Genomic DNA, 12,450 nt, shown 5'->3' with positions numbered 1-12,450 from the left:
CCAGCACTTTTATTGTTGAGAACTGTGAAGCAAATATTGTTTACTGCAATAAATTGGCCATTGACTTAAAGTCCATGTGTGCAACTAGGTACAAAAATCTGGAAGCTGCAGTTAAGTTAACCTGCTGCACCTCAGTACCTTAGCCATAGAGAATACAGCATTTGTTTACTAGTTAGTTGCACACTAAAGACAGAAAAGGTTAGGAGTGGTGTATTCAGGTAGAACTGAATTTTAACTATATTTGGCAATAATTATAACCAAATCTCTGACATGAAATTGTAGTGCTAATGGTGGAATACGATTCCTTCAGAATTATATTGTAGACTTAAAAAGAAGATCTTTGTTCTATCTTTTGTCTCTTATCTCACTCGACTATGTGTTTCATTCTCTCTATTTCACTTTAAGTATGTGATTTTACAGGATATTTTAGGTATTATACTTCATACTACTTGACACACTATAAATGCCTGAAGATTCTTTCATCTAATTGCACTGCAAAAGGCTTTTGGAAACTATGCTAAAATGCCCAAAAAATGTCTGGAAAGCTACTGTTGCAACATGTTAGAAGTGCTGTCCTTTCCCATAGTTCACAAAAACTGGGCCAGTATCTTCCAGCGTGCTATCACTTACTGGAGCATGACTGAAAGAATAAGTACTCTTTGTTAGAACCAGTAAGTATTACATTGTATGCACTAAATTATTATAAAATAGTGAGTACTGCTATTTTTGTTCCTTTTGCTGACACATAGGAACAGGAATAAACCATCCAGCACATTCGGTTCACATTGCCATTTATGGCTGATCAAACACTTAAGTGCCTTTTATCCACCCATCCCCATAACCCTTAAGGCATTGGTAATAAGAAATCTATCAATCTCTACATTAAACACTCAAAAACTGAGCTTCCACAAACCTCTGTGGTGGAGAATTCTAAAGGTTCACAAGCCTCTGAGTGAAATAATTTCTCCTCATCTTTGACATAAGTATTAGCCCCCTTACTTTTACATTATGCTCCCTGATTCTAAATTCCCAATCAAAGGAAGCAAGGGCAGCACAGTGGCACAACAGTTAGCACTGCTGCCTCACAGTATCAGAGACCCGGTTCATTTCCTGCCTTGAGTGACTACCTGTGTAGACTTTGCACGTTTTCCCCATGTCCACGTGGGTTTTTCTGGGTGCTCTGATTTCCTCCCACAGTCCAAAGATATGCACATTAGGTAGATTGGCTCTGGTAAATTGCCCAATAGTCTCATAGGGATGTTTAGGCTAGGTGGATTAGCTGTGGTAAATATGGAGTTATGGGGTCTGGGTTGGATGTTTATGGGAGGGTCGATGCAGATGCTATGCGCCGAATTGCCTCTGTCTGAACTGTAGGGATTCTATGCATCTGTGCTGTCTATCCCTTGAGTATTTCATAAACTTCAAATTAGATCACCTCTCATTCTTTTCAATTCAAGAGAATACACATCCAGTCTCTCTTCTTAGGGCAGTCCATCCATCCCAGGAACAGGTCTGGTGAGCGTTTGTTGCCCTCGCTATATGGTTATAATATCTTCCCTGAGATGAGAACAGAAGGGCACAGTACTCGGTAGGTGCAGTCTTACCAAGCTCCTGTACAATTGAAGCAAGACTTAACTGCACTCAAATTCTCTTGCATTAAAGGCTTAGATTCCATTAGCCTGCCTTATCTAGAGACTTATTGACAAGGGCACCTCGATAACCTTGTATGTCTACATTTCCGACCTCGTAATTTAAGAAGTACTCTGCAGATCTGTTTCTCCTACCAGAAGGTATAACCTATAATTTTTCCACATACTGTTTCACCTGCCAAGTTCTTACCTATTCACTAAGCCTGTCCAAAATCCTCTGAAAGCCACTTTACAGCTTCACAACTCCTATTCCCACTTAGCTTTACATCATGGGCGGCACGGTGGCTCAGTGGTTAGCACTGCTGCCTCACAGCGCCAGAGACCCGGGTTCAATTCCCTCCTCAGGCAATTGTCTGTGTGGAGTTTGCACATTCTCCCCGTGTCTGCATGGGTTTCCTCTGGGTGCTCCGGTTTCCTCCCACAGTCCAAAAATGTGCAGGTTAGGTGAATTGGCCATGCTAAATTGCCCATAGTGTTAGGTGAAGGGGTAAATGTAGGGGAATGAGTCTGGGTGGATTGCTGTTTGGAGGGTCGGTGTAGACTTGTTGGACCGAAGGGCCTGTTTCCACACTAAGTAATCTAATCTGCAAATTTACAAATATTATAGACCATAAAACTTAGGAGCAGAAATTAGGCCATTCAGCCCATCTAGTCTGCTCCGCCATTCAATCATGGCTGATTCTCCCGCTTTCTCCTCATGACCCTTTTTCCCCTTAGTATTCAAGAGTCTATTAATTTCCATCTTAAATATACTCCACACTCTTCTGTGGCAGTAAATTCCATAGACTCTCAATTCTCTGGCTGCAGAAGTTTCTCCTTATCTCCGTTCTAAAAGGTCTTCCATTTATTCTAAGGCTATGACCTCGCGTCCTAGTCTCTCCTACCAATGGAAATATCTTCCCAACATCCACGCTGTCCAGGCCATTCAGTATTCTGTATGTTTCAATTAGATCCCTCCTCTAAACTCAGGTCTCCAGTGTCCGCAATTTTTTGTTTTATGTTAGCTGTGTGGTTCTGTTTTCTCTCTTGCTCCTTAAATAGTGGGGTAAAATGTACCACCTTCCAATCTACAAGAATCATTCCAGAGTCGATAAAAATTTTAGCAGATAATCACCAATGCATGTTTCTCTATCTCTATGACCACTTCCTTCAACTCTCTGGGATGTAGAAAATCAGGTCCTGGAGATTTATCACCTGTCAGTCTCATTAAGTTATTCTGTACAATCTTCTTGCTAATATTAATTTCCTTCAATTACTCATTCTCCTTAACCACATCATCTCTAGTTCTCAAAGATTTCTTGTAGCTTCCTCAGACAAAAAGTATAAATCCATTAGCTGCTCTCCCATTTCTTTATTCCCCATTACGAATTCTTCTGACTTGCCTGTAATACTCTATTCTCCTTTCTTTATTAGTTTTTTTGATCCTCCTTTGCTGTATCCTTAACCACCTCAGATTTACTTTTTGTTTCCTGACAATGTATGCCGAACTATGTTTGTTCGCCACAATTGACTGTACATAGTTGCTATAAGTCACCCTGCTTTTTAAGAAAGGTAAAAGAGGAAAAACAGGCCAGTTAGTCTGGGTGGGGTGTGGTGGGGAAATGGTTGGAGTCTATATTCAAGGCTGGAAGAACTGAACACCTTGATTTTCAGTTAATTAGGGGGAGAGCCAGCAAGGATGGATTTGAGCTGGTAGGTTTTGTCTGACAAACCTCATTGAAGTTTTTGAAGCAGTGACTAACATGGGAATGTTTATGGATGTTTATACATGGAGTTCCAGAAGGTTCTGAATAAGATAGAAGCTGAGGGAAAATTACTGACATGGTTGGGAAATTGGTTGGGTGGTAGGCAATGAAGTAGGCAATGAGTAAGGTACTCATTGGCAGGTTGTGACCAGTGGTGTTAGGCCATCATTCACGTTATTTGTTAACAACTAGACAATGGTATGAATCATATTTTGAAGTTTGTTGATGACACAAAGTTAGTGGCATTGTAGTTGTGATCTCTCAATATTACAAAGGGATATTGATAGACCAAGTGAATGAGCAAACTATGGCAAATGGAGTTCTATGTAAGTAAGTAAATGGAAGGTTATCCATTTTGGCCTGAAAAAGAATAGATCAGGTACTTTCTAGATGGTGTGAAATTGACTACAGTCAATGTCCAAAAAGTCTTGGGGGTTCATGTGCATAATCTTTTAAAATGCCATAAGTAGGTGCAGGGGTTATGATGAGAGATTGTACAAAAAAGGCCTGCTTTTGCTAGAATTTCAAAGGTTAAGGGGTAAGCTGATCAAAGTGTTTAAGATATTAACAGGAAAAGATTGGGTAGATAAAGATAAGGTATTTCCACTGGTTGGGGATTCAAGAACTAAGTGATATAGTCTGAGAATTAAGGCATTATTCAGGAGAGATGTTATGAAGCACTTCTACACACAAAGAGTAGTAGATGTTTGGAACTCTCTTCCACAAACAACAGTGGATGCTGGATCAGTTCCAACATTAAATCTGAGAATTTGTTTCTTGTTGTTAAGTAATGGTGTTAAGAGATGTGGGCCAAAGACAGGAATGTGGAGTTAGTCATAGATCAGCCATGATTAATTGGCGAGTTGACTCAAAGGGTTGAATAGCCATCTCCCTTTCCTATCTTCCTAAGACATGTAATAGGTCTATACGGCACATAGGCAATGGATAGTCTGTAACGTCTCTTAATCTATTTTACAATCCAGCTCAGCCACTTATGCCTCATGTTTATAATTACCTACATACAAGTTTAATGCCCTTACTTCAGGCTGAATTACTTCATTATTCAGCATAACATGAAATTCTATCATTATTGAACAAACAGTCCTACCACAAATTCAACCCAAAAATCGACTGGGACAACACTACCATTATAGGGCAAGCCAGACAGAGAACAGCCAGGGAATTCCTAGAGGCATGGCATTCATCCACATACTCCATCAACAAACACATCGACCTGGACCCAATATACCAACCACTACAGCGGACAGCTGAAACTGACAACCGGAAGCGGCAGGGACAGACCACTATAAACACCGGAGGAAACATCAGAGAAGCGCTTCGCAGGAGGCTCCCAAGCACTGATGATGTCGCCTAGCCAGGGGACGAAACGTTTGCAACAAAAACTTCCAGCTCGGCGAACAGAACCACAACATTCTATCATTATGGTCACTCATCCCTAAAAGCTCTTTTTAATTATGCAATACTAGATCTAAAATAGTACATGCTCCAATTGGTTCCTGCACATACTGCTGTAGAAAACACGATCCATGAACTTGTCCATCGTAGCTGTATTGCTCAATTCATTTATCCAATTGATATGCAGAATGAAGTCACCCATGATAACTATGTTGCCTGTGCTACATATTTCTTTATCGCTTGATAAATTACTGTTTACTGTTATTGTTTGATGTCCTATAAATAACTCCAGCCCAATGTCTGCTGTTTCTTGACTTCAATCAGATTGTACATGATGTTGTTCTTCTAATCCTATATCCTCCCCTACTAAAGGTACTGATCTCATCTGTTATTAACAGTGCAACTCCACACTTTTCTTCTTTGTTTGTCCTTCCTAAATGTCAAATATCCTTAAATATTCAGTTCACAGTCCTGGCCATCATTAACAAATGAAAACAAATTACTAGAGAAACTCAGCAGGCCTGACAGCAATGATGAAGAGAAAACAGCGTTAGCATATAGAGTGCGGTTAACGTATCAAGTGCACTGACCCCTCTTCAGAATTGGTAGCAGTTATTAAAAAAATGTAACTTATGCTGATGAGGAGTGAGCGAATAGGTAGAGAGGGAGTCTGGAGAGAGAGAGAGGAGAAAAAAGGTGGGCAGACAAAGGCATCGTAATCAAAGGAAGAAGAGAAGCAAAAACAAAACAAATTACTGGAGAAACTCAGCAGATCTGGAGCATCTGTGGAGACAAACCAGAGTTAATTTTTCAAGTCCAATGACCCTTCTTCAAAACCTCAGTCAGACCTGCTGAGTTTCTCCAGCAATTTTTTTTTTGTTTTGTTTCAGATCTTCAGACTTCAAGTGGTTTGTTTTTGAAGAGAAGCTAGGTAGATGAGTAGGCAAAAATGGGTTGGCTATATTGAAAGTTACCCATTTCATTACAGGACCTGGGCTGTGGGGCTGGGTATTGAATCTGGAAGGAGGTGCTCATGCTCTGAAATTGTTAAACTCAACAATGAGTCCTGAAGATTGTCCGGTCACGAAGCAGAAGTTGGGATATTGTTTTTTCAGCTTGCATTGAGTTTCACTGGAGCACTACAGATTTGAGTCAGAAAGGTTGGCATAAGAGTATGGTGGTGTGTTGAAGTGACAGGCAATTGGAACATTGGTCATTTTTATGTTCAAGAACATAGATGTTGTGCAAAGCAGTCACCCAGTCTGCATTTCGTATCTACAATGTACAGCAGACCACATCGTGAGCAGCGCATACAGTCGACTGTTTTAGATCTCCACCATCCACAGTTCCTTGTTTTATTATCCCCATCTTTATTAAGCCTGATCCTGTAATGGCAATTCGATTATATCCATATATCTCAATTTGTGCCTTTAGATTATCTACCTGCTGCAAGCACGCAAGTAAAATGCCCTTTATTTTGTCTTTTTAACATCATTTATGTTTTGAAGCATACTCTATAACCCATTTATTTCTACTCCTTGTTTCCTGTCTGCCAACCAATTCTCTATCTATTTTGATACACTATTTTATAAGCTAATCTCTTAATAAAACTCTGTTGAAAGCCTTCTGAACGTACTAGCTCTTCTAATCGAGAAGTGAGCTAGTTTCATCCTCAAAATTCGAGTAGGTGTGTCAAGCATGATTTATCTTTCATAAGTCTGTGCTGACTATGGGGTATTAATTGATTTTGTTGGCTTTGCTCCTGCCTTCTAGTCTCCCTAGCATAGTCTTCCTATTATCAATTTTGGTTACTTTTCAAGTTCCAGTCCTCCTCCCAAACTTGGTTAAATCCATTTCAACGGCACTAGCAAATTTCTCTGTGAGGATATCAATTGCAGTCCCTTTGAGGTGTAACCTGTCCAGATTGTACTGGTCCCCCCCTTGTTCCAGCAATGATCCCAACCCCTCAGGAATCTGATGCCCTCCATCCTACATAAGTCTTTGTAGATACATTGTTAATCGATCAATTCTTCTGTTCTTATGCTAACTAGCACACGGCACTCAAAGTAATCCTAAGATTATTTCTCTTGAGATCCTATTTAATTTCCTTCTTGATTCCCTGTGGTCAGATCTTACCTGGGTAGTCTCATTACTGGATGGATGACATTGTTGCAGCTGTACTGGAACAGCTTGGCTAGGAGTCTCATTAATTCTGGAGCATGTGTATGCTTTGGTCCCAATTGTCTCGACCCCTTATTTAAATCTTCTACTCCTTATATGTTTATGAAAGGCTTTTGGGTTCTTATGAGTCTCTTGTGTTGCCTCTGAATCCTAAAAAAATCCATCATTGAAAGAGTCAGGATAGAACAAACAGTCTAAGCTGGTGACAACTTTCCAATTCAATTTCTATTTTCCATGCTTTTCTCCAATTATGTCAACTGACCTGCCATATTCGATTATAATATCGTCAGCTCTGATGCCAAATCATCATCCTTACTGCATCACTGCACATCAAAGAAGATTTTCATGATAGGCAGAAACAGTTAATCTGTAACTTCTAGATCAGTAGGATTCCGTTTGTAATTTGTCCTTTCCAATTTTCTTGTGACCTATGCCCTCCTTAATTTTTACAGCTTGCCCTCATGAATCTACTAAAACAAATAAATGATGATATTGAACATCTGAAGCACAAGAAAATGAGTGTGCAAGAGGCCAAAGAACAGGTATGGAAATAATCAGTGTTGTAAATGGAGTTTCAACCAAATCTGTGTAAAACGTGTATTGGATGTATAAAATATTTGTCTATTGAAGATAACCATTCTGTCTCTTAGGTTCAGACCATGATAGATGACAAAGCAAATGATGTGAAAATGTTAAAAGAACAAATTCGAAAGGTGGATGAAGCAATTGAACAAGAAAAGGAGGTCAGACTGCCAAATTGACATTACTGCTTGCATTTACAGAGCATCTATTTAATGTGGAAAATGTGTTATGATTGTCATATTACCAAACAAAGTTTAGTATTCAACCACCTAAGGACATATTGAGACAGGTGACATGAAGCCTGGTCAAAGAGAGCAATTTTAAGGTGTATCTTAAAGGCAATAGAGGTTTAACAAGGAGATTCTCTAGCAGGTCAGCCACTTCCAATTCCTGTCCACCTTCCACAAGGTTCAAGTCACGAGTCTGATGGAATACTACCCCTTTGCCTGAATGAATGCAGCCCCAGAAACCCTCAAAAGAAAAACTTAACACTATCTTGGTCAAAGCAGCCTCTTGATTGATACCCTATTCAAACTTCACTTGCTTCAGGATGTGCATAGTGTTTCAGTGGTTAGCAATGCTGCCTCACTGCACCAGACACCCGGGTTCGATTCCACTCTCTGGCAACTATGTGGAGTTTGCATGTTCTCATGTCTGTGTGGGTTTCCTCCCACAGCCCAAAGGTGTGTTTGTGTTGGGTGGATTAGCCATGGGAAATGCAAGGTTACAGGGATAGGGTGCAATGCTTGATAGGGGATCGGTGTGGACTTGATGGGCCATATAGCCTGCTTCCATACTGTAGGGATTCTATGCTTAGCACTGCAGTAACTTCCACTGACAGCACCTTCTGACCTTTGGACTGTATCACCTAGAAGAATAAAGGCAGCAGATGTAAGTTCCTCTCCAAGCCCCAAGACTTGAAAATTTATTTCTGTCTTTCACTGGTGCCCAGTCAGAACCCTGGAACTCTCTTTCTAACTTCCAGAACCACTGAGTTTCTCTAGCAACTTCTGGTTTGTGTGTTTTGGATTTCCAGCATCCACAGTTCTTTGTTTTATTATCTGGATAAGTTATTTTCCAGTTCCAGACAAGAGAGGGAAATCACATTAACTATGTTGATTTACTGTAGAAAGAATTCTGGGGAGGGACCTGAGTAGAAAGCATGTTCCATGCACCCCATAAAAAGACAGGCATAAGTTAGGCCCATGCAGCTACCCAAAGCCACATCTTTAATCTGAAGAAATTGAGAGGAGTTAAAGGAGAATTGTTCAAAGTGAGGGTGAGCTGAGGTGGATGGTGGTGGTTGGCAACCTTCTTTCAAAATATTCAAATTAATTTTTTTAGGAAGATAATCGAAAAACGACAAAACAAGTCCAAGAGCTTGAATCACTGGAAAATCAGCGGAAACGGTTGCAGAAACACTTGAACGATGAATTAGATGAAGCAATTGGACAGTTGAAAATTGCTAAATACCGGTATGTAGCAGTAAAATCTAATTGGAGTCCTTTCTGTATTGCTTTTAGATTGTAGTCATGAATAACTTTAATTTCAGCACATCACACCATAAAAGTAAAATTTCACAAAAACGATCAACACTGCTTAAGCTGATTTTAATTCAATTGGATGTTGATCCTATTATTTCATAAGCCTCAATTTTGTTAATCAATCTAATATATAATGCCTTTATCAAATGTTTTCTTATAATCTGTACGTTCATGGGGCCCCCTTGTGGCGCAGTGGTGTGCCTACTCTGGACCAGGAGTAGGCACACCACTGCACCTGCTCCAGTGATCTAATAATACCTCAGAAAAATTGGTTCAATAATTTTTAAAAACCACATTCACTGCATTCCCTTTGTTTATCTTCTGTGTTGCTACTTCAAAGAATTTAGTTAAATAAGACACATGATTTTCTTTTACCAAACTGCCTTCTGTCCTTAATTAAGCTAAAATCTCTCCAAATATCTGTTAACCACCCCTGCTCTCCCCAACTGAGGTTGAATTGGATTGCTGAAAGATATGTAGGTGAAAACAAATTTCAGTGACCCTGAATAAGCAGGTCGGTTAAATGGAATTATGAATAGCTCGTTCAGAGACTACATGTGTGAGGAATCAGAAATTCTTCCTGTGAAATTCCTTAGTGTAATTGTTTTTTAAATGCCATGTAAAAATCCTATATCTGTATGAGGAAAAGAGCTCTTTGCCTTTTGTTTTACTGCCACATCTGAAGCATGCGTTTAGTTCAATTTATCGGTACTTTTAGAAGAGTTGTTGTTCTTGGACAATTATTTCCTCAGATTTGATGAAGTGGAGCAGAAGACGACAGAATCTAAAAGAAAAATAACAAACAAGTTACAGTTGTGCTTGGACACAATGACCCAGCATGTCACCAGCCTAGAGGTAGGGATGTATATATTGAGGAATTGTTCATTTGAACCTTTCAGGAATGTATGTTTAGACCATAGGTTACAGAATCAGAATTAGGCCATTCAGTCTATCGAGTCTGCTGCACCATCTGATAATGGCTGATGTGTTTCTCAACCCCAGCCTCCTGCTTTCTCCCTGTAACCCCTTGGCACAAACCTGATTCCTTTTTAAAAAAGAATACATATTTTACTTTCGATTTAGTATAGTCAAAAGCAACATGTAGCCAATATTAATCAAAATTCAACAATACTGTGAATAATACCTGGCTGCAGTTCATGGAAGATATACGCCATGCTCAAGGTACTCCAGAAACAGGATTTGTGAGACTTGTTCATTGATGAGCTTTCTGGGACCTGCACTACAGAGTGTTCAGCAAATTTTTTTTTTAAAACCAAGTATTCACAGGCCAAAGAAATTTGTGTGTCCTGTACAGCTTCTTTAACTGATCCTGCACTAAGCTTCAACTTTGGGCCCATTTTCCCCTTAATTTCCCTTACTGCAAACAAATTATTTTGGGGTCTCATGGCAAGGCATAGGTGGGTTGTGGTTAATACCACCCTGTTAGAAATTGAAGAGGAGAATAAACTGGATTCATTTTCTTTGGTTCCTGCATATCCCCTCTCCGTTGCAGAGATATTAAGATTTTCATTATTATATTCCACACATTATTCACCTGTGGTTAGATACTGAATTACATTTGATTTCTCTTGGTGATGAGTTTGGACTGGACTGAAGTAATTTTCTTTCTTTGTTAGAACTACCTTGTGGATTATCAAAAAGGTGCTACGAGAGACTGTGAGGAATCCTTGAAGGACGACTTCTTAAAAGATCTGAAGTCTATAACCGAATCATGCAAAGAGATGGTCAGCTCTCTCTGAGCTGTAGGCAACAGGGTGCATGATATGTCTTGTTTCTATATGTACAGTTTGTATTAAGGAATGACTATTAAGGAAAGGACACCAACGCAGGAATATATTGTCTTCCAACTGATATTTTTTGAGACTGAGAGACGCTTGGTCTTAACAAAACCTCTTGCAGGCAGAATGTCCATTCTGGATTTGTAATATTGTCAGAGCAAAAGTATTTTCAAATATAGTCTCCAATATATCCTCATGAAGGAATTTTAGAGCCTAGACTTGGTTTTTCTGAATTCCCTTCCAGCTAGCTTTGACCAATGAAGGTGATTGATCTAGAATAATAGATACTTCATGTAAATTGCATATTAATAAGTCTTCAGTCAATGTTCCAGTCTTGATTATCAAGATATGATGTAATTCTTAAATTCTCTCAATTAAAACACTGCTTTAGTCATACGTTAACTAACAGCCTCCAATCCAGGATCTTTGGTTCAGGCTCTTTCTTTTATATAAAGTTAGACTGGGGGGGGAGGTGTTGGGTATTTGTGCTGGCCCAAGTCTCTGGAGGGAACAAATTGACCTGATTGCTGTCTGTAATCTCCAAACTCCAATGAGGATAATATATGCTTAAATTAATTATAGGTCTATTGGCAGTTGGCATGCAGAATTAAAGTACAGCCTTGGGGAGGGGGGGGGGGGGGGGGGGGGAAATGGTCATTAGCTACTTCATCAAAAGGAGAGGGCAGGTAATTTGCAGGAAAACAGAGGGAGGAATTGGTCTTTGGTTTGGTAGCAGTCTGCTCATATGTCCATTACATCTTGAGATTCTTTCAGTTTGCAGTTCACATCTCCAGAGAAGACCTGAACTCTCTGCAGCATTAAGTTTCTGGAGCATCATATTATTCCCTAAATATATTCAAGGTTTTGTTTTACCAACCTAGGGAGTCTATTCCATGAAATGCAGAAACTCTATATTTACCTTGTATTAAACAGAACCCCACTGCTAGTCTTCAGCTTAAAGTAATTTTTCAAGTGTAATCTGTTGAGCTTTAATATTCTTAGGTATTTTAGTAAAATGATTATCTCAATGTGTATGTTTTGATGATGTAAATTAGTTCTTAGGTTATCTAATAAATAGTGTAAACACCTGCAATGTTGCCTGAATAGAGGACTACCGTTGGTCAAACTGGCCACAATCAAAAGAATTCCTGATCAGTAGAAGAATGCAACCCATCCAGTAATCAGTTGTCAGGACGTTGCTGATATGATAACAACAAGCAGCATGGAGATTTGCAGCAGTCTTGAAGAATGAGATTGCAAGAATGAGATCACTGAGAGGAATAACAAAGGACTTGCAGGGTTACAGGGTAAAAAAAGGGAAATGGCATTGAGTGAATTGTTCATTCAGAGAGCTAACACACAAACTCTTGTGTAATATACTGTATTTGGATTTTTAGAAGGTGTACAGTAAGGTACCACACCGTAGATTCTCCAACACCGTGAGCATTTCAGTGGCCTATGTAGAGAGGACTGGCTAACAAATATAAGACAGAATCCCAAAAAGGAGGCATTTTCAGGATGGGAATTCCACAAG

The 12,450-nt window shown here is 39.5% G+C and overlaps 1 protein-coding gene across 2 annotated transcripts in view; it reads left to right on the top strand.

The window, feature by feature from the left end:
• ndc80 (NDC80 kinetochore complex component) overlaps positions 1-12,006 on the top strand; it is a 61,444-nt gene extending 49,438 nt beyond the window's left edge. For both annotated transcript variants that reach the window (XM_043720866.1, XM_043720865.1), the window contains exons 13-17: positions 7,444-7,533; positions 7,642-7,734; positions 8,918-9,048; positions 9,870-9,972; positions 10,755-12,006. In XM_043720866.1, coding sequence (XP_043576801.1) covers positions 7,444-7,533; positions 7,642-7,734; positions 8,918-9,048; positions 9,870-9,972; positions 10,755-10,877 — 540 coding nt within the window. In that variant the 3' untranslated portion in view covers positions 10,878-12,006. The remainder of the gene's footprint in view (positions 1-7,443; positions 7,534-7,641; positions 7,735-8,917; positions 9,049-9,869; positions 9,973-10,754) is intronic.
• The last annotated feature ends 444 nt before the right edge of the window (positions 12,007-12,450 follow it).

The sequence above is a fragment of the Chiloscyllium plagiosum genome, chromosome 31 (genome assembly GCF_004010195.1).
Source record: "Chiloscyllium plagiosum isolate BGI_BamShark_2017 chromosome 31, ASM401019v2, whole genome shotgun sequence".
Classification (NCBI taxonomy): domain Eukaryota; kingdom Metazoa; phylum Chordata; class Chondrichthyes; order Orectolobiformes; family Hemiscylliidae; genus Chiloscyllium; species Chiloscyllium plagiosum.
The sequence above is the reverse complement of the archived record's forward strand: the minus strand, read 5'-3'. Positions and strand labels throughout refer to the sequence as shown.